General features: G+C 46.3%; 2 protein-coding genes across 2 annotated transcripts in view; both read right to left on the bottom strand.

Annotated features, from left to right (window-relative positions):
* Positions 1-21101, bottom strand: part of TMCC2 (transmembrane and coiled-coil domain family 2) — a 607696-nt gene that overhangs the window by 314398 nt on the left and 272197 nt on the right. The gene's annotated exons all lie outside the window — the stretch shown is intronic.
* Positions 15056-17874, bottom strand: LOC135051074 (uncharacterized). The gene is made up of 3 exons (XM_063957252.1): positions 17805-17874; positions 17307-17519; positions 15056-16524 (listed from the first exon to the last, which is right to left on the bottom strand). Exon 3 carries the CDS (start codon positions 16472-16474, stop codon positions 15809-15811), a length of 666 nt encoding a protein of 221 aa, XP_063813322.1. The 5' UTR covers positions 16475-16524; positions 17307-17519; positions 17805-17874; the 3' UTR covers positions 15056-15808.

Below are 21101 nucleotides of genomic sequence, written 5' to 3'. Positions count from 1 at the left end.
GCCAGGTATACAAATGCCCCTGACAGTGCCAGGTATACAGATGCCCCCACAGTGCCAGGTATACAAATGCCCCTCACAGTGCCAGGCATACAGATGCCCCCACAGTGCCAGGCATACAAATGCCCCCACAGTGCCAGGTATACAAATGCCCCTCACAGTGCCAGGTATACAGATGCCCCCACAGTGCCAGGTATACAAATGCCCCCACAGTGCCAGGTATACAAATGCCCCTCACAGTGCCAGGTATACAGATGTACCCACAGTGCCAGGTATACAGATGCCCCCACAGTGCCAGGTATACAGATGTCCCCACAGTGCCAGTTATACAAATGCCCCTCACAGTGCCAGGTATACAGATGCCCCCACAGTGCCAGGTATACAGATGTCCCCACAGTGCCAGTTATACAAATGCCCCTCACAGTGCCAGGTATACAGATGCCCCCCACAGTGCCAGGTATACAGATGACCCCCACAGTGCCAGGTATACAGATGCCCCCCCCCCCCCCCCCGTCCCCCCGTCCCGCTTACCGCTCCTTTCGGCGGGGACACGGAGGAGAGCGCGGCTATGTTGGGCGGCGGTGTGTAAGACTTGAAACCAGCCGCCGGTTCGAGAGCCAATCAGAGCTCGCGGACCGGCAGCCGCGGCTCCTGATTGGCTGCCGGTCCGCAAGCTCTGATTGTCTCACGAACCGGCGGCTGGTTTCAAGTCCTACACGCCGACGCCGCCCGACAATAGCCGTGCTCTCCTCCGTGTGGTGACAGCTGAGACACGCTGCCGCCGGATTGTGCGGCGGCGTGTCTCACTGAGAGGAGCGGGTGGGCCGGACCAAACGGCTTTGCGGGCCTTATACGGCCCGCGGGCCGGAGGTTCCCCACCCCTGTTCTAGAGGGACGCAGGTTCGGGATCCAAGTTTGGGTCCTAGTAACCACGGATGCAAGTCTCCAAGGTTGGGGAGCAGTCACACAGGGAAAAAATTTCCAGGGGAAATGGTCAAGCCAGGAGGCTTGTCTGCACATAAACATTCTGGAACTAAGGGCCATCTACAACGGCCTTCTGCAAGCAGAACATCTTTTTCGCAGCCTGCCCGTCCTGATTCATTCGGACAACATAACAGCAGTGGCGCACATAAACCGCCAGGGCGGAACAAGGAGCAGAGCGGCGATGGCGGAGGCCACAAAAGTTCTTCGCTGGGCAGAAAAACAGACAAGCGCTCTGTCGGCAGTCTTCATTCCAGGCGTGGACAACTGGGAAGCAGACTTCCTCAGCAGACACGATCTCCATCCAGGAGAGTGGGGTCTTCATCAAGAGGTCTTTGCAGAAGTGACAAGTCGTTGGGGAATTCCTCAAATAGACATGATGGCGTCTCGCCTCAACAAGAAACTTCAGACATACTGTTCCAGGTCGAGGGACCCTCAAGCAGTAGCAGTGGACGCCCTCGTGACACCGTGGGTGTATCAGTCGGTCTATGTGTTCCCTCCACTTCCACTCATCCCAAAGGTGATACGGATCATAAGAAGAACAAGGGTTCGGTTGATACTCATTGTTCCAGATTGGCCACGGAGGGCCTGGTATCCGGATCTTCAGGAGCTCTTCCTCTAAGAGAGGATTTGTTACAGCAAGGGCCGTGCGCGGTTGCGTTTGACGGCGTGGCGGTTGAACACAAAATCCTAGCACGAAAGGGTATTCCCGGTGAGGTCATCCTCACTCTGCTGAAAGCTAGGAAGGAGGTAACAGCGAAGCATTACCACCGTATTTGGAGAAAATATGTGTCTTGGTGTGAATCCAAGAAGGCTCCTACGGAAGAATTTCAGCTGGGTCGGTTTCTCCATTTCTTACAAGCAGGTGTGGATGCGGGCCTGAAGTTAGGCTCCATTAAAGTGCAGATTTCGGCTTTATCAATTTTCTTTCAAAGGGAATTGGCCTCACTTCCAGAAGTACAGACTTTTGTGAAAGGCGTGCTGCACATCCAACCTCCATTTGTGCCCCCAGTGGCACCATGGGACCTTAACGTGGTGTTACTGTTCCTTAGGTCACAATGGTTTGAACCTTTACAAACGGTTGAGTTGAAATTTCTCACTTGGAAAGTGGTCATGCTATTGGCCTTGGCATCCGCTAGGCGGGTGTCGGAATTGACGGCTTTGTCTCACAAAAGCCCCTATTTGATTTTCCACGAGGATAGAGCAGAGTTGAGAACTCGTCAACAATTTTTACCAAAGGTGGTTTCGTCATTTCACATGAACCAACCTATTGTGGTACCTGTGGCTACTGAAGCCTTAGCTGATTCAAAGTCTCTCGATGTGGTCAGAGCTTTGAAAACTTATGTTGCCAGAACGGCTCGTATTAGGAAAACAGAGGCTCTGTTTGTCCTGTACTCTTCCAACAAGATTGGGGCTCCTGCTTCTAAGCAGACTATGGCACACTGGATCTGTAGTGTGATTCGACATGCTCGTTCTACGGCTGGATTGCCGTTACCTAAATCAGTGAAGGCCCATTCTACCAGGAAGGTGGGCTCATCTTGGGTGGCTGCCCGGGGAGTCTCGGCGCTACAACTTTGCCGAGCAGCTACTTGGTCGGGTTCAAACACTTTTGTATAATTCTACAAGTTTGATACCCTGGCTGATGAGGACCTCATGTTTGCTCAATCGGTGCTGCAGAGTCATCCGCACTCTCCCGCCTGGTCTGGAGCTTTGGTATAGACCCCATGGTCCTTTTGGAGTCCCCAGCATCCTCTAAGACGAAGGAGAAAATAGGATTTTAATACCTACCGGTAAATCCTTTTCTTTTAGTCCGTAGAGGATGCTGGGCGCCCGTCCCAGTGCGGACTCTATCTGCAGTACTTATTCCTAGTTATTGCTTTTGTTACACAAAGGTTGTGTTTTGGTTTCAATCAGCCTGTTGCTGATTTTTTGGTTCATGCTGTTAACTGGTTTAGTTAAATACCATGTTGTACGGTGTGTTGTGGTGTGAGCTGGTATGTGTCTCACCCTTGGTTAACAAAAATCCTTTTCCTCGAAATGTCCGTCTCCCTGGGCACAGTTCCTATAACTGAGGTCTGGAGGAGGGGCATAGAGGGAGGAGCCAGTTCACACCAATTTAAAGTCTTAAAGTGCCCATGTCTCCTGCGGATCACGTCTACACGCCATGGTCCTTTTGGAGTCCCCAGCATCCTCTACGGACTAAGAGAAAAGGATTTACCGGTAGGTATTAAAATCTTATTATTACTCAGATATAGCGGTCTATTAAGGAGGCAAATTTGTATTTAATTGATGTGTGAATTAATGCTTCTGCATGATTTAAGTATCCCAGCTATAAAGGCCGGTGCTAGGGTGTTTGGCACCACCCAGCAAATTATGCATTTGCGCCCTCCCTCCCATGCACAATAAAGGGACGGCGTGCTAAAGGCATTGCAAAAAAGGGGTGTGGGCTCACAAGGAAGGGGCATTGCCACACAGTAGTACCCCCATTCAAATTATGCCACACAGTAGCACAATCTTATTCACATTACCCCGCACATTGGGATTAAATTCACACCTGATCAGCTAATTATCGAACGACTGCACATGCGTATGGATCGTAATGCGCAAGCGCAAGGCCAAACTGCGGAAAAATCCTGCGTCTATTTTGATCGCTAGGCGTACCCAGATTGATTGACAGGAAGCAAACTTTTGGGGGTGGTAAGTGGCCATGTTTTGGGAGTGTCAAGAAAAACGCAGGCATTCCCAAGCGTTTTAAGAGAGGGTATGTGACTTTAGCTCCGGCCTGATCAGCTTGTTTTTTTCGCACTGTAGGAGTAAGCACAGACTCGAAAAATCATTCAATGGTGAGTGAGTTGCGAACAGATTTGCAGCTGACCGGCATTTGCAAAGCTTTTCGCACAGCGTACGCAGACTTGCATGGGGCGGATTTTCACTGTGGCTGGGAAGCAACTATCCAATTGCAAACCTATGCAAATTCACAAAGGTGCGATCAGGTCTGAATTAAGCCCATAGTGCCCCGATTCATATTACACCACATAAAAGTGTCCCTTATTAAAGTTATGTCACATAGTACAGCCCCTTATTCATGTTATGTGACACAGTTTTACCCCCTGTTCATGTGAACGTCACAGTAGTGCCCCCTAGTCATGTTATGGTACACAGTAGTACCCCTTATACAACTTACGCTACACAGTAGTGCACCTTATACACAACATCCACAGTAGTAGTGCTCCTTACACATAACACCCACAGTAGTAGTGCCCCTTGCACTTAACGCCCACAGCAGTAGTGCCGCACATAATGCCCACAGTAGTAGTATCCCTTGCACATAATGCCCACAGTAGTAATGCTACACATAATGTCCAAAGTAGTAGTGCTCCCTACATATAATGCCCACAGTAGTAGTGCCTCCTACACATAATGACCACAGTAGTAGTGCCCCATACACATAACTCCCACAGTAGTAGTGCCACACAGCACCCACAGTAGTAGTGCCACACATAATACCCACAGTATTCGTGCCTCTTACACATATTTCCACAGGAGGGGAGAGGAGGGGCAGTGTAGAACTCACACGGAAGATCAGCACCAGGTGGACTGGTGACTAAAGAGCCACTTCACACTGCTGGTGCCTCTGCTGTCATACAGGTTCGGGGAGGAGAGAGAGGAGGAGAGAGATAGCTGACACCAGAAGAGCTGCACTTAACAGTGCTAGCATTGCTGCCTGTCAGACAGTTTGACAGGAGCAGCGGCAGCCGGCAACAACAGCAGAATAGCAGAGGGGGAAAAGAGTGCCTCTCCAGCCTGGCACCTCCCTGCTTTGCATACTCTGCTGAGCAGGTTGCGCGGTCCTGACTACTCCCTAAATCTAAAAACACAAACTTCAATGTACACATCAGTGACAACACTAAAATACTATCATAATACACATACACCCCCAAATCTACCAAAAAGTTGCATTAATGGACACCCCCCTCACTAACCCCATATACTTACCTCAGATAGAAGAAATTGAAGGCTCTCTGGTCTCAACACACTACGGAGCTTAGAAGGATGGAGACAGCTAATGGGTGGAGAGGAGGAGGAAGGGACTTGGGGAGGAGAGAGATATGTGATAGTGATATGGTATAGGAAGAAAGGGGACAGTGTCACACGCCATAGGCGGCGTTCACCGCGCTTACCCCTGCGTGCCTGCTGGTCTGTGTTGCGGCCTCCGCCTTCGATGGTCCACAGGCTCCGGCGCCTGGCTGGCGCGGCTCCCGGCGGTTCCCCGGGGCAGGGGCGCCGCCATGACACCCGGCATCACGTGGGCGGGGAGCAGGTGACGTCATCAGACTGTTCCGCCAATCCTGCGGAGGCGGGAGATTCAAAGGCAGACGCCGGGCAGCGCCTCGGCACCTGAGTATCGTCTTTTCCCCTGAAGTGGATGCCAGTGCTCTTGTTCCCGGCGAATCTCTCTGCAGTCATACCCCAGTGTCTCCGGCACTTCCAGGTGCCAGTTGCTGCACAGTTTCAGCGTATACAGCGGCTGGTGTGTTCCTCTGTAATCCAGTCACCAGTGCTTCTTGGAGTCAGCGTGGGCTGCGGGCTAAACGCCGCTCTCAAGTTCTACAAGTCTTCAGTGTCTTTAAACATCGCTCTCAAGTTCTACAAGTCTTCAGTGTCTTTAAACACCGCTCTCAAGTTCTACAAGTCATCTGTGTCTTTAAACACCGCTCTCAAGTTCTACAAGTCTTCAGTGTCTTTAAACACCGCTCTCAAGTTCTACAAGTCATCTGTGTCTTTAAACACCGCTCTCAAGTTCTACAAGTCATCTGTGTCTTTAAACACCGTTCTCAAATTCTACAAGTCATCAGTGTCTTTAACCACCGCTCCCAAGTTCTACAGTGTCTTTAATCATCGCTCTCAAGTCATACAAATCATCAGTGTCTTTAACCACCGTTCTCAAGTTCTACAGTGTCTTTAATCACCGCTCTCAAGTCATACAAATCATCAGTGTCTTTAACCACCGCTCACAAGTTCTATAAATCATCAGTATCTTTAGTCACCGCTTTCAAGTCATACAAATCATCAGCAACCACCACTCACAAGTGTTTCAAATCATCAGAGTCTTTAACCACCGTTCACCAGTTCTTCAAATCATCAGTATTTTTAAAAACATCACTCACAAGTTCTTCGGTCACCATTATCTTGTACCAACACTCACAAGTACTTCTTTTCCTGGAATCTTTAACATTGCTTACAAGTTCTCCTATAGGCCTGGACATTCCCACCATACGTTCCTTCTCTGCTATGTGACATTGTGTTGCTCCCTTCCTGCAATAAAGTTCTTTAATATTTTCACCAAGCTTTACTGTCAGAGTCCTGTATGAGGAAGAGCTATATCAAGGCATCCCTGTTCCGACCCAACTGTGGTTCCTCTCCCCTACCATCGGGAGAACCCCCGAGTTCACAACACCCCCAACCTAGGTCAGTGGCAGACAGAGCCTCAGGCAGAGAAGAATAGAGATAAGTTAACGAAGGGAAGGAGCGGAGCCTTGGGGGGGAGAAGGGGCAGAGCACACTGATTCTTAGCACAGCCAATCAGCCACAGCTGCATCACGTCACTGTTATGAATGGGGTACCTGTAAGAGCGGCATCTGGGCAGTGTGTCCCTATGCTCCCTCTGCACAGTCCAGTGTCACTGATTCTAGAGCCACTGCTTCCTGCCAGAAACATCTGTGGCCGGGTCTATGCTGATGAGCTGCGTTTTATGAATCCGGTAACAAAAGTCATGTATAGCAGCAGAGTAGCAGAGCAGGGAAAGTGCCTCCCCAGCCAGGTGCCTCCTTGCTTTGCAGACTTTTCTAAGTGGGTAGCGCCAGCCCTGCCAGCTATGTACAGTAGGAAAGGCTTAACGGAGAAGATAACACCGTTATCATCTACATTAATGCCCGACTCCTACATCATTGTATTGTAGAGGGCAGGTCATTGATCTCTACAGCGCTTAGTGTTTTCTGCTTACCTTAGGTTTACCTCATATAGTGCCATCTGAGAATGGCGTTATATGAGGAAAATCCTTATTTCAGCCAAAAAAAAATGCAGGGTCAGATGGATCTCATCCAATCAATCCCTGCAGCAGGGACGTGCAGTCAGGGGAGGCAGTGCCTCCCCTGTCATAATGATTAAAATAATAAAAAGAAGATATTTATAACAGAGTCTGTTATCAATATCTTTTTTCCTTATTTTAATAATTCCCCCCCTGTGGCTGCTTGTGAGGGTGGGAGGCAGCGGGAGAGGTGCCTCCCGCTGCTTACACTAAAACTCCGGGCAGCGGGGGGCGGGCAGGGGGCGGGGCGCAGCAATGGGCTGTGAAAGCCCATTGAAAATGAATGGACAAGCGGCACCTATACTGGTGCCGCAATGACAGGGGCGTGCATTCAGCTCTGATGAATGCACGCCCCTGTCAGTGTCCAGATGTGATTGGCCCAGCGGATCCAGTGCTGGATCCGCTGTCCAATCACCCCCTTCCCGGCTGCAGCAGGCGCCGTGGGCTGTGTGGGCGCCCGCTGCAGCCAGCGCCGCTACTATGGGAGAGACGTCATGAGTCATGACGTCTCTCCCATAGTACAGAAGAGACGAGCCGGCGGCGGACGGACGGAGGACGGACGGAGGACAGCGCTGCAGGAGCGGTAAGTATATGTGTGTGTGTGTGTGTGTGTGTGTGTGTGTGTGTGTGTGTGTGTGTGTGTGTGTTGTTTTTTTTATGTGTTTGTGTTGGGGCACATCAAGAGGGGCACAACAACTGGGGGGCATAGCAACTGGGGGGCACAACAACAAGGGGCACAGCAAGAGGGGCACAGCAACTGGGGGGCACAACAACAAGTGGCACAGCAAGAGGGGCACAGCAACAGGGGCACAACAACAAGGGGCACAGCAAGAGGGGCACAGCAACTGGGGGGCACAACAACAAGGGGCACAGCAACTGGGGGGCACAACAACAAGGGGCACAGCAACAGGGGCACAGCAACTGGGGGGCACAACAACAAGGGGTACAGCTATAAGGGGCACAAGTACAAGGGGCACAGCAACTGGGGGGCACAATTACAAGGGGCACAGCAACTGGGGGCACAGCAACTGGGGGGCACAACTACAAGGGGCACAGCAATTGGGGGGCTCAACTACAAGGGGCACAGCAACTGGGGGCACAATTACAGGGGTCACAGCTACTGGGGGCAAAGCGACTGGGGGCACAGCGACAGGGGGCACAACTACTTCGGGCACAGCTAGGGGCAAAGCTACAAGGGGCACAGCGACTGGGGTCACAACTACTGGGGGCACAGCGACTGGGGGCACAACTACAAGGGGCAGAGCAACAGGGGTACAGCAACTGGGGGGCGCAACAACAAGGGGCACAGCAACAGGGGCACAACAACAAGGGGCACAGCAACAGGGGCACAGAAACTGGGGGGCACAACAACAAGGGGCACAGCAACTGGGGGGCGCAACAACAAGGGGCACAGCAACAGGGGCACAGCAACTGGGGGGCACATCAACAAGGGGCACAGCAACTGGGGGGCACAACAACAAGGGGCACAGCAACAGGGGCACAACAACAAGGGGCACAGCTATAAGGGGCACAAGTACAAGGAGCACAGCAACTGGGGGGCACAGCCACAAGGGGCAAAGCTACAGGGGGCACAGCTACAAGGGGCACAGCGACTGGGGGCACAACTACAGGGGTCACAACTACTCGGGGCACTGCTACTGGGGGCACTGCTACAGGGGGCAAAGCTACTAGGGGTACAGCTACTAGGCTCACAACTATTGGGAAAGCCTGCTCCATCATCCCAGTTAGCAGCAGCACTGTCCCCTGTCTGTGCTAACGTCTTCCCGCGTCAGTGAGGGCATAATATTCATTAATTTCTCTCTCTCTCTCTCTCTCTCTCTCTCGCTCTCTACCTCTCTCTCTCTCCTCCTGTGGATTACTTTGTTTGTAAGTATAATTTTCATTTTTACAGGTACCCCTTTTGGATTCTACTGGACAAGTGGACGTGACCGGCGTGGGATGTAGGTAAGTGATCTCTCTCTCATTTTTACAGGAACCACCTATTGGATTCTACTGGACAAGTGGACGTGACCGGCGTGGGATGTAGGTAAGTATGTGTGAGTGTGTAAGTGTGTTTTAATACATTTTTACTTTCACGGTGTGTGTGTTGTGTTTTTATTTGGGTATTTTTTTTGTTGTAGAACTACAGGTACCAGCGGGCCCGTTATTTCCCCGCATGCTGGCACTTGAGGTTCTCCAAGTACCAGCAAGTGGGGGAGGCTTGCTGGGCCTTGTAGTTCCACAACAACAAAACAATATTCTTTTTTATACACACTTATGGCTATCAGCCCGGCACCCACCGCCCAGGGGTGCTGGGGACAGCCTCGGGCTTCACCCCTGGCCCTTGGGTGCCTGGAGGGGGGGGCCTCTTGATTTAAGGGGTCCCCACTCCTCCAGGGAACCCCGGCCAGGGATGACTAGTTGGGGGGGTAATGCCACGGCCGCAGGGACCTACATAAATGTGTCCCCCGGCTGTGGCATTATGTCCCTGGCTAGTGGAGTCCGGTGCGGGTTTTAAAAATACGGGGGACCCCTACATCTTTTGTCCCCCGTATTTTTGGAACCAGGACCGGTCTAAGAGCCCGGTGCTGGTTGTCTAAATACGGGGAACCCCTGTCCAATTTTTCCCAGTATTTAAACAACCAGGACCGGCTCAAAGAGCCCGAGGCTGGTTATACTTAGGAAGGGGGACCTCACGCATTTTTTTTTTTTTAACCCATTCAGATCCTTCTCCATTAAGTTAATGGAAGCCCTGGACAACAAAATTGCATTCATGTCCTCCTCCCACTCCCTTCCCAAACACTAATTTTTATTTTTTTCTATAAAAATGTACAATATATCACAAGTATGATGAGCAGGCAGGCAGCGGGCATCGGCGGCATCGGACTGAGGTGCAAATTAGTGGCGGAGGGCTGGGTCAGTTGATGGTGGGCTAGTTTGTAAGCCATTGGCGGTGGCAGCAGGCATCGGCTAAGTGGCAGTAGTGGGCATTGGCTCGGCGGCGGTAGGGGTCATCGGCAGGATTCGGCGGACAATATGGCTGTAGTGCCTCACCAGCCTCTGACCTCACCGCACGCCACTGCCCTGCAGTTAGCTGAAACTCCTCCCAATCCCCTCCCTTCATTTGGTAATAACATTGCCAGTGTTCCTGGCAGTGTAATTACACAGCCTTGTAAAAATGCATATACATTGTGTGTGTGTGTGTGTGTGTGTGTGTGTGTGTGTGTGTGTGTGTGTGTATATATATATATATATATATATATATATGTAAAACGAGCAAAAAAGACTGTGGCACTCAGAGACTTAATGCAAAAATCTTAGTGTATTAAAAATAACACCTGATATCCAACGTTTCGGGGTTGGCACACCCCTTTGTCAAGGAGAAACAGCAAACAAAGGGGTGTGCCAACCCCGAAATGTTGGATATCAGATGTTATTTTTAATACACTAAGATTTTTGCATTAAGTCTCTGAGTGCCGCAGTCTTTTTTTGCTCGTTTTACATTCCATGTTTTCTGGAGGCACCAGAGCGACTGAGCCTATAGGGAGGAGTGCCGGTCCGCACATTGACCATATATATATATATATATATATATATATATATATGTCAGGACAGGTGGTGTTTGTGGATCCGTTGGACTCAGTCCAACCGAAGGAGCAGGTGCCCCTGTGTGCTGGAAACAAGGAGAACGAGGGTAATTCCTTTTCATATATTTATTGAAGACAACAGATAGGAATGAATACGTAGGGAGCTGGGGCTAACTGGTTCAGGATAGGGAAACTGCTGGGAATCAAGTCACTGAATGATATGAGGCTGAGATTGTACAACTGTGAAGAATGGATGCAAGTAGATAGAAGGACGAGATTGAAGAACTGTGAGGTCAAGTTGTAGAGTGATGATGCGGCAAGGTTGAAGAACTGTGAAGTCTGGTTGGTGGATGGTATGAAGACGAGGGTGAAGAACTGTGAAACCTGGATGCTGGATGATACAAAGAAGTGGATGAAGAACTGTGAAAACTGAATGTTGGATGATACGAAGACGTGGATGAAGAACTGTGAAAACTGGTTGCTGGATAATATGAAGACGTGGATGAGGAACAAAACTGGATGCTGGATGATACGAAGACATGGATGAAGAACTGTGAAAACTGGATGCTGGATGATACGAAGACGTGGATGAAGAACTGTGAAAACTGGAGACGGCGAACCACTGTTCCTGTGGAATCCGAAGGTACCGGTGGGCAAGCGGGCGACTGTGACCACACCCGGGAGCGCTGGCGGGCGTTGTGCAGCGAGAGTCGGCAGAGAGCTCGGAGAGCCTTACGGGACCAATTAACAGGAGAAGCACAGAACAAGCTGCGGGAGCACAGAGCTAAGGCACAGAGTAACAACAACAAAGCACTGGCACAGAATGCAAAAATCCCAGCCTACTTATAGGCAGCAGGGCATCAGGATTGGCTGTCACTCACCTATCACGCTCATTGGTGCTGCACTTTGGTCTCCTACATGGCCGCCCCCATACTGCAGACACACAGGGAACCTTGGCCACTAAGTCCTTCCTCCTGCCTCCCAGAATCGGTCACTTCCGCCACTAACAGCGCCACACTCCCCGCAGCTCAGCGCCGCAGCCAGCCGACTGGAGCCAGACGGACCTCAGGAGCCACAGCCGCAGCGGTAAGTGCCGTGGCTTGACAATATAGTCAGTATCCATTGCAGATCTGATCCCAAAATATGGTATTATGTGAACTGTATGTATAAAACAATTGTGTATCAAAATGGCTGCTATACTGTGTCCTGAATGTGACCTTGGGGGGGAGATAGTTTGTGCTCTTCTTTGGAGCCAGGGAACGGGATACTGATCTCGTACCAGTCATTAAAGGTTTTGTGCTAAAGCTTCATGTTCCACTCCTAGTCCTAAATAACTAGATCTTTCAGACCAGGTCAAGAAGTGTAAATCCTGAAGTGGTTATGAGAACATCACCTCTAGAAAGACTTTTGTATCTATATGGGCTGTCCCAACCCCACTATCTACTGGGAGACAGTTACTCGGAAGTGAGTGACTGATTTATTAAATGTCCAGCAACAAGAGAGTTAAATCCCAAGGGTGGGGGCTTGGAGAACTGCCAGCTGAAATAAGTCTGAGGTGTACTCAACACATAATGTTCACTACCTAGAGAGAAGTCAAATATGACTGATGCGTGCACCCTTATTTTCTGTGATCTCTCCCACCACAAGAAACCAGGGGGCAGATGTTTTAAGCCTGGAGAAGTGATAAAGCAGTGATAAGTGCAAGGTGATAATGCACCAGCCAATCAGTTCCAATATGTAAATTGACAGTTAGGAGCTGACTGGCTGGTGCATTATCACCTTTCACTTATCACTGCTTTATCATTTCTCCAGGATTAATACATCTGCCCTATTGTCTCTAATGTAAGCAACCTTGGCCAGTATTTACTAAAAATCCGAGTTTGGCCGATTTGTGTTTTTTTTTCTAAGTCCCAATCCGGGAATTCACTAAGCACCAATCTCGGCAGTGTCTGGTCTATTCGTAATGGTTTGAATGACAACGTTCCGAAATACGAATGAATAGACCATCGGTCAAATGCGGCTGTTATGTCATAGAATACGGGAATTCACTATTCATTCGTATTTGGGTGTTAGTCTCTGAGTGCTCCAATGCGGTCGTATTTTTTTGCGATTCGTTAAAAAAAGCGGCAAAAAAATAGACCTGCTTTTTTCAGTCGTGTTTACATGTGTTGCAAATAAAAAATCACTCACACCTGAATTAGGATGCCTATAAAAGGATGTTAGGCCCATTTCAATACACCTACACTCAGAAATGGCAGCAGGACTGTGGGCCAGTGATCTTTTGTGTGCTGTGGGATTCCTCAGACTCAGACATCAGCCTGTAAGTAACCAGGGCCAAGAAACTGAACATGGTCAGCAGGTTGTACAGGTTCCGCGGAGGCTGCGCAGGCCTCGTTTTTTTAGGGGCGTTTAAACTTGAACGCATTGTCCGATGATAAGGTCATACAGATGTTCCGTCTAAATCGTAACAATATTTTCCGTCTGTATGACCTTGTCAAACTGGGCCTAGACCCTGAGACAGCACGCTCTCGCCCTGTCTCAGGCCTGCACAAACTCCTGGCTGTGTTGCACTTTCTGGCTACTGGCAGCTTTCAGGCTGTGTCTGGGGATGTCATAGGAATCTCACAGCCCTCATTTTCCAGAATATTAACCCAGGTGATGTATACCTAACGACCTCTTCTGTTTTGTGTTTGTTTTAATTTCTTGGTGGCCAGTTCTGTCCTAAAATCTCATGTTTATTGATCTTTAAAATGTACACACAGGTGTTGGCTGTTTTGCAGCCCCACATCGAGGCCTCAATCTGCTTCCCTACCCAGGAGTCTCAGTGGCATGCCGTCAGGGTAGATTTCTATGAGCTGGCTGGCATGCCCAATGTGCTTGGAGCCATAGATTGCACACACATTCAGCTGAGACCACCTAGGGGCAGGCAGCACATATATACAAACCGCCGTTTCGAACACTCCACAAATGTGCAGGTGGTTTGTGATGCAAATCTCAAAATAATGAGTGTTGTTGCTGGTTACCCTGGGGGCTGCCATGACTCCTTCATCCTCAGTCAGTCATCCCTCTTTGACAAGTTTGAGGACGGACAAATGCCAGATGGATGGCTGCTGGGTATGTAATTTGATATGTGTAGGCCTGCGTATACTTTGTCCAAATACAGGTGCAGATGTATTAACCTGTAGAAGGCATAAGGAAGTGTGAAACCAGTGATCTGTGCTAGGTGATAAAGGCACCAGCCAATCACCTCCAATATGTAAATTAACATTTTGGAACAGATTGTCTGCTGCCTTTATTACCTTGCACATATCACTTGTTTTTCACTTCCTTATGCCTTCTTCAGGTTAATACATCTGCCCCACAGTGTGTTACTTATGTGTTGCTGTATCTTAACATGAATCACGTTACTATATCTGTCTTTTAGGTGATGGAGGATATGGCTGTTTCTCTTGGCTTCTAACTCCATTGTCCCGACCTGATACCCCTGCTAAACACAATTACAATCATGCACATAAGTCCACGCGGAATGTGATAGAAAGATGTTTTGGTGTGCTGAAATCTAGGTTTCGGTGTCTGGATAAGTCTGGTGGCCTTTTGTTGTATAGTCCCTCCAAGGTGACTCAAATTGTGTTCTGCTGCTGCTTTCTTCATAACATGTGTTTGCAACAACATCTGCCACATGTTGAGGAGGAGGAGGAAGAAAGCAGCCAGCAAGCAGAGTAATTAGGGACATCTGGTGATACTTGGAGTACTGATGTAGGGAGGCAGGTTAGGCAACAGATCATCAATCGCAATTTCTAAGGTAAGCTTGGTTTGCTTATTTCATTTGTTGTGTAATCATAAATAGATGTTTTGTTTTTTTTCTCCAAAACCATTACTCAGAATGTGTCTGTCTCCTTGACACATACAAACATACCCTCGCTATATGAAAAACAAATGTCGCATGTGTATTGTGTGTATTTTAAATCTCAAAACAACAGATTATGAGTGGCATGCATTAAGTCTGGATAAGTGATCGTAAACTTGCAGTGCTAATTTCTTACAAGCCCACATCATCCATTTAGTATTTCACTTTATCATTGTGTGTAACGTCCTAATGCACAGGTTCACAAACTCGGCCCTCAGGACCACACACAGTGCATGTTTTTCACGAAACCCAGTAGAAGCACAGGTGTATGAATTACTCACAGACATATGTTAAAAGGTTCAAAGGTGGAGCTAATTATGTCACTTGTGATTCTGTGAGGAGACCTGCAAAACATGCACTGTGTGGGTTCCTGAGGGCCGAGTTTGCGAACCTGTGTTCCCAAAAAACACTCCTCAACATATAATATGTTTGCCTTGAGGAATACATGTGTCCCTATGTGTGATGCACCATCATATTTAAGACTCACAAACTTACTGTAATCAGGAATAATTTATTTCCTAATGTTTGATGCTGTAAACTTGATGATGTGTAAGTAAATACACAGTTTGCCACACATATACATTATTATACACAGTTTGTGCTTTTTGTTGTAAAATTACATATTTGTTTGTTTCTGCATCACGTGTCAAAACATTCTCAATAATTTTTAACACACACAAACATGTCCCAACAATACTGACATTCATTTGGACAATGTTTTTCAAACAAAACAAAGGCAACATATTACAAGCTTTTTACGCAACTCAATTGTGTTCTTCTTGTAATGTTGTATAGATAAGATAGCTAAGATATGTATCACTAACATTGTATTTTGGATTGTCTGCAGGCAAAGAGAATGATTGGAATCTAGAAAGAGTAATGTTAGAAAAAAATCAAGTGGTCAGTTTACTTCCTGCTAAAGACATTCTGCCTGGCTGGCAATTATTGTATCTGCAGGCAAAGAGAATGATTGGAATCTAGAAAGAGTAATGATTAGAAAAAAATCAAGGGGTCAGTTTACTTTCTGCTAACATGTATGTGTGGCTCCATCAACATTTCCCGCCTCCAATACCAAATAAAAATGGTAATGAATAAATGTGCGTCCTACATTTTTTTTTTTTGTTGGCCCACTTATAATTAATGATGTTGAAAAAAGGGGCAAGGACCTAAGTGTTATATTATTTTAGCAACAAAAACACTTGCTAACTTTTTTGAGTTACTTATCACAAATGTCTAACTTGTTTTTTTTCACATTTTTTTGGGTGGCTGCTTGTCCTGCCCTTTGCCTTTAGCACTGTCATGTTGTCGTGCTCTGGTGGAGCGTCTTGGTGGTGATGAGACTGGCGTGATATTTGGAGTAGTCGTACCAGAACTGCTGCTTGTTTGCTGTTGGTGCATGCATCTGAGTGTTTCATTCAGGTTAGTGAGGGTGGCATTGAGTTCACGTGTAGCAGCATTTTGATTGTCTACTATTCGGAATAAACTTTCATTAATCTTTTGATTGTTTTGAAAAATGCTCATATAGCTTTGCTGTTGTCTGTGCTGTTCTTCCATTATGCGCTGTAAGTTGCCCATGACCTGTGTAATGTCTGTACGCATGAGTTCCATGGTATTGCCTATTCTGGTTGTTTGCTCATTTTGTCTACTCAGATTTCTTGATATTCTTCTGAGGTGAGATGGTAGGCTTGCAAACATTTGTGTCTGCTTACGCAGGCAATCTTCATTAGTGACCTGCTGTCTAGCCCAAATGGTCCAAAACACCTGATCAGGGCCTTGTGTTCCTGGTGTTGTTGGGCTGTGTTGTGGTGGTGGTGGTGGTGGTGGTGTGCTTTGCTGTGGTGGTGTACTCACAGGTGCTGGGGGGCTCATTCCTTGCATTAATGGCTGCATTTCTAAGATGTTTGTCTCCTCCATGTCACTGTGTTGCTGTTGTTGCGGAGGGATGCTGTTTCCAGGACTAGAAGCTGAAATGTTAAACAAATCTCCGTTAGCTATCCATATGTTTGAGAAATGTAAACAAATCACTACACATGGGGGGCAATTTACTAAGATGGGAGTTCTATTTAAGATGGGATGTTGCCCATAGCCAACCAATCAGCTTCTACTTCTCATTTATCTAGCACCTTCTAGAATATAATACCTGGAATCTGATTGGTTGCTATGGGCAACATCCCATCTTCAATAGAATGCCCATCTTAGTGAATTTACCCCATGGAACACATGTGATTCACTGTTGATTTCAACTATTCTGGCTAGCAACATCATCACTCATAGCTTAAATACATACATATGCCTGTTTGTGGCAAATGTGTCTGGTTACTTAATTGTGTATGCAAACACTTTAGTTTTATTGTAGCTCACACATACTCCTCCATAAAAACACATTGGAATACATAATGTCTTACCTTATAGCTTTGTTCAAACAAACATAGTAATGTTTTTATATGTATTTTGCAATGTTACCTCAAACACACATGTGAAATGTTGAAAAACAACCTTACTTTTTTCAATAAAACAAACATACTTTTTTGTTGCAGCATCTTACACACAATGTCATACTGTATGGCTCAAGTGGACATACATATCTTTACTGGATGTGGACAAGGACATTTAGCTTGGATTACATTTCTGCTTTTACTTACTGCGGTAAGTATTTACTTTTTTGATGTGTTTTGACTTAATGCGGTTATGAAATATTTTGATTACGTACTGAATTTTTACACATTTTTTACAGTTTGATACTCACAATCAAGATGAGGGGAGTGTGGATGACGCCTTGGAGGTGTGTCCAAAATTTGGAGTGGGGGGACAGAACATACGGACGATAATCTTCGTGGCGGGGTAGCCTGCTGTGTTTGGGCCGGGACATACGACCTTGCTTTCTTTTCGGCCACAGGTTTTTTGTGGTGAAGTCTTTCAGAAGTGCCACTTCTGCTGCTCCATACTTCTTTTGATGGACCTTTTAATGAAAGTGCAATTTGGTTATTGCCATTCCTTTACAAGCATACCCTATACCAGAGCTTCTCAAACTCGGTCCTCAGGACCCCACACAGTGCATGTTTTGCAGGTAACCCAGTAGGTGCACAGGTGTATTAATTACTCACTGACACATTTTTAAAGGTCCACATGTGGAGCTCATGATTTCAATTGTGCTTCTGTGAGGAGACCTGCAAAACATGCACTGTGTGGGGTCCTGAGGACCGAGTTTGAGAACCTGTGCCCTATACTACAATGGATACTTTACCTGCTTCCGCAGCGTCATCATCATCAGATGTGATAGGAGTTACTAGCCGACGAGGAGTGCTGCTTTTTTCAGACACTGTATAAAATGAATTATATAAAAAAAATCATGCTATTGTGTATACATCCACCCATTATGCTTATAAACATTTATTCTTTTAGAAATGCTTGGTTTTTAATAAAAACAAACATAAGGACCAGAAGAAAAAAAAAATGACCAAAACACATATGCACTATGGCAACATCAACACAGGAAAACATGTACAGGACACTGACATAGGCCACAAGTTCAAGGAAAGGTTTTTAAAAATTCAAAAACAAACACAACTTCATTTTGTATTGGAAGGAAAGAAAAATATTACAGATGCAATATCTAATTTGCTCTGTGATGTGGCACTCCAAAGACACATTACCACTATATGAGCAAAAACAAAATGCAGCAATTTCTTTAAAAAAAACACTGCAGTGTGGTGTCACAGTACAAATACAAGCAAAAAAATTAAATTTTAAAAAATATTTTAAAATTAAATAATGAACATTATCTAAAGATGACATTACACATGTAAGTGGTTCCCAAACCACTTTCCAGTACTCCAGCCTCTAACATCACAACCACTTTTTATAAACAAAAACACATTTCACTTAAATATAAAACATAGTCACAATTTTAAAAACAATAAAAACCAAAAGGAAAACATTATTGCAGGACAATTCAGAGACACACCAAGTCCAAACTACACATGCAAAAAATCTGTCTGAAAAACACATGACATACAATAAAGGGGATCCAGTCTGAAGATTGACAGTGTCTAGGTCGACAATGTTTAGGTCGACCACTATAGGTCGACAGTCACTAGGTCGACATGGATGGAAGGTCGACAGGGTTTCTAGGTCGACATGTGCTAGGTCGACAGGTCTAAAGGTCGACATGAGTTTTTCACAATTATTATTTTTTTTGTGGATTTTTTCATACTTAACGATCCACGTGGACTACGATTGGAACGGTAAAGTGTGCAGAGCGAAGCGGTAGCGGAGCGAAGGCACCATGCCCGAAGCATGGCGAGCGAAGCGAGCCATGCGAGGGGACGCGGTGCACTAATTTGGGATCCCGGTCACTTTACGAAGAAAACGACACAAAAATAATAATCCTCATGTCGACCTTTAGACCTGTCGACCTAGCACATGTCGACCTATAGTGGTCGACCTAAACATTGTCGACCTAGATACTGTCGATAAAACGAACCACACCCACAATAAAGTAAGATGTTACATTGACTTTTATATAAAACATTAACCAAAACAATGTATTTGCTGACACACACTTGAAGATGGGAGTAATATGCAACGTCACATGACACACATTACAAAAAAAAAACAAATAATAAAAAATAAAAAAAAACACACATGCTCACCATTCTTCCTGGGCCTGTCTGAATCCCGGACATGGGTTGCAGAGACAACTTCTGGAGGTATTACACTCCGCATGGGCTCCTCATACTCCAGATAACTTGCAATATAGGGCTGCCCACCACCGGTTTTCCGAGCCGACTTGGCCTCCTTGGCCATTTTGGACTTGACACGTCGCTTTATGTCATAGTTGCGGCACGTGTCCTCCGTCCGCTTGACCACCCCCTCACTATTGACAGCAGCAACTACTTTCGCCCACAACACCGTCTTCCTCCGTGTTGGCACCTTGGCGGACTCAGGGCCAAATAGCTGCCTCTGATACTTCATCAGCTCACGCACCAATGCCACATTTTTAGCAAAACTAAACTTAACATTCCGCCCAGTCTTAGTAGTGGTGCGTGGCTGCGGAGCACTCTGACTGTCACTATCACTTGAGGCTGCTGCAGCAACCTCACCCACCTCCTCCACCTCACTAACACTCACCTCCTCCACCTGACCAACCTCCTCCCCCTCACTCACACCCTCCACCTCTGAGTCACACATAATTGTGTGTGTAAACAGTTAACACAGGGGGAAAAAAAGACAAACAACACACTCCTCCACTACCACTACACAACTCACACACACACACACAAACACTGACAAGGGACTATAAAGAAAAATAACTTGGACTAAAAATGAGACAAAACCACAAAATACAAGACAACAAGAATGACAAGACGACTTTCAAACACAATACCACACTCAGAAATCGCTACCACCACTCCTCTTCAAACCACAAATTCACCTACCTCCACAGCACAACCTCCCTCCTCCTCACCACTAACTAAACCCACGAGGTGAGGACGGTTTTGGGCGTATTTATATGGTTGCGCACAGACACTCCTACCATCTGAAACACAACCAATCACGAACGGGGATGAAAATCGAAACTGAAAGTGAAAATGCGGCCGCGGGGAAAAATAAACCCTGCCGCGTTTAACTTAGGAAAAAAAAACAGCAAATACATCAAAAACACGTACGCAAACGACAATGACGGCCGTAAATGTGCCAAAAAAACCCGACTGGCATCGACATCGGAAAACACGAAAACAATAAAGTCGACTGCTTCGTAACTTTGCGTATATGGATTCAAAAAGTTGCATGAAAATGCACCCGATACAAAACGAGTTTAAACACTACACAAACCGACTCAAACACGAATATTAGTAAATATTGGCCCTTGAATCTTGTTTCCTTGTTTTTTCCCTTTTATTTTTGAAATTAATGCATTATAATCTGTTCGTTCATATTTGGAAATATTATTTTTCTGTGACCAAAAATATTCTTTAATCTAGTGTATTCTCTGTGTCTCTTGTCGAATTCACAAGCCTGTGAGGTCAAAAGCTACATACCTATATGTACTGTGATTGTGGAATATTAATATTTGTGTGGAGAACCAAACGACTTCCATAACTTCTTGGTGGTTGCAGACTTATTTTGTAATTATCCCGAGTGACCGAAGTGTGCACCCGTCACAGCCCAAGCTGTCTTAGATTGCAGTATCTGAGGACAGGCTGCATTTTGTGACATATATATATATATATATATATATATATATATATACACGGCAACTATCTGCAGTGCTGTGTCGTTTGTTCTGAGTGCCGCCGTCCAAGAATTGCATATTTGGGGAGCTGCCTTACTCTCCTAAATACGGAAGGCAACAGACAGAGTAATTCCCTGTATGCTGAGAGTGCCGGGCTGCATGCGGTCTATATATATATATATATATATATATATATATATATATATATATATATATAAAACCATACATAGGATCCGGCACGCCAAAATATATATATATATATATATATATATATATATATATATATATATATATATATATATACTT

This window comes from Pseudophryne corroboree, chromosome 2 (assembly GCF_028390025.1).
Source record: "Pseudophryne corroboree isolate aPseCor3 chromosome 2, aPseCor3.hap2, whole genome shotgun sequence".
NCBI lineage: Eukaryota > Metazoa > Chordata > Amphibia > Anura > Myobatrachidae > Pseudophryne > Pseudophryne corroboree.
Note: the sequence above shows the minus strand (reverse complement) of the source record. Positions and strands in the feature narration are given on the sequence as shown.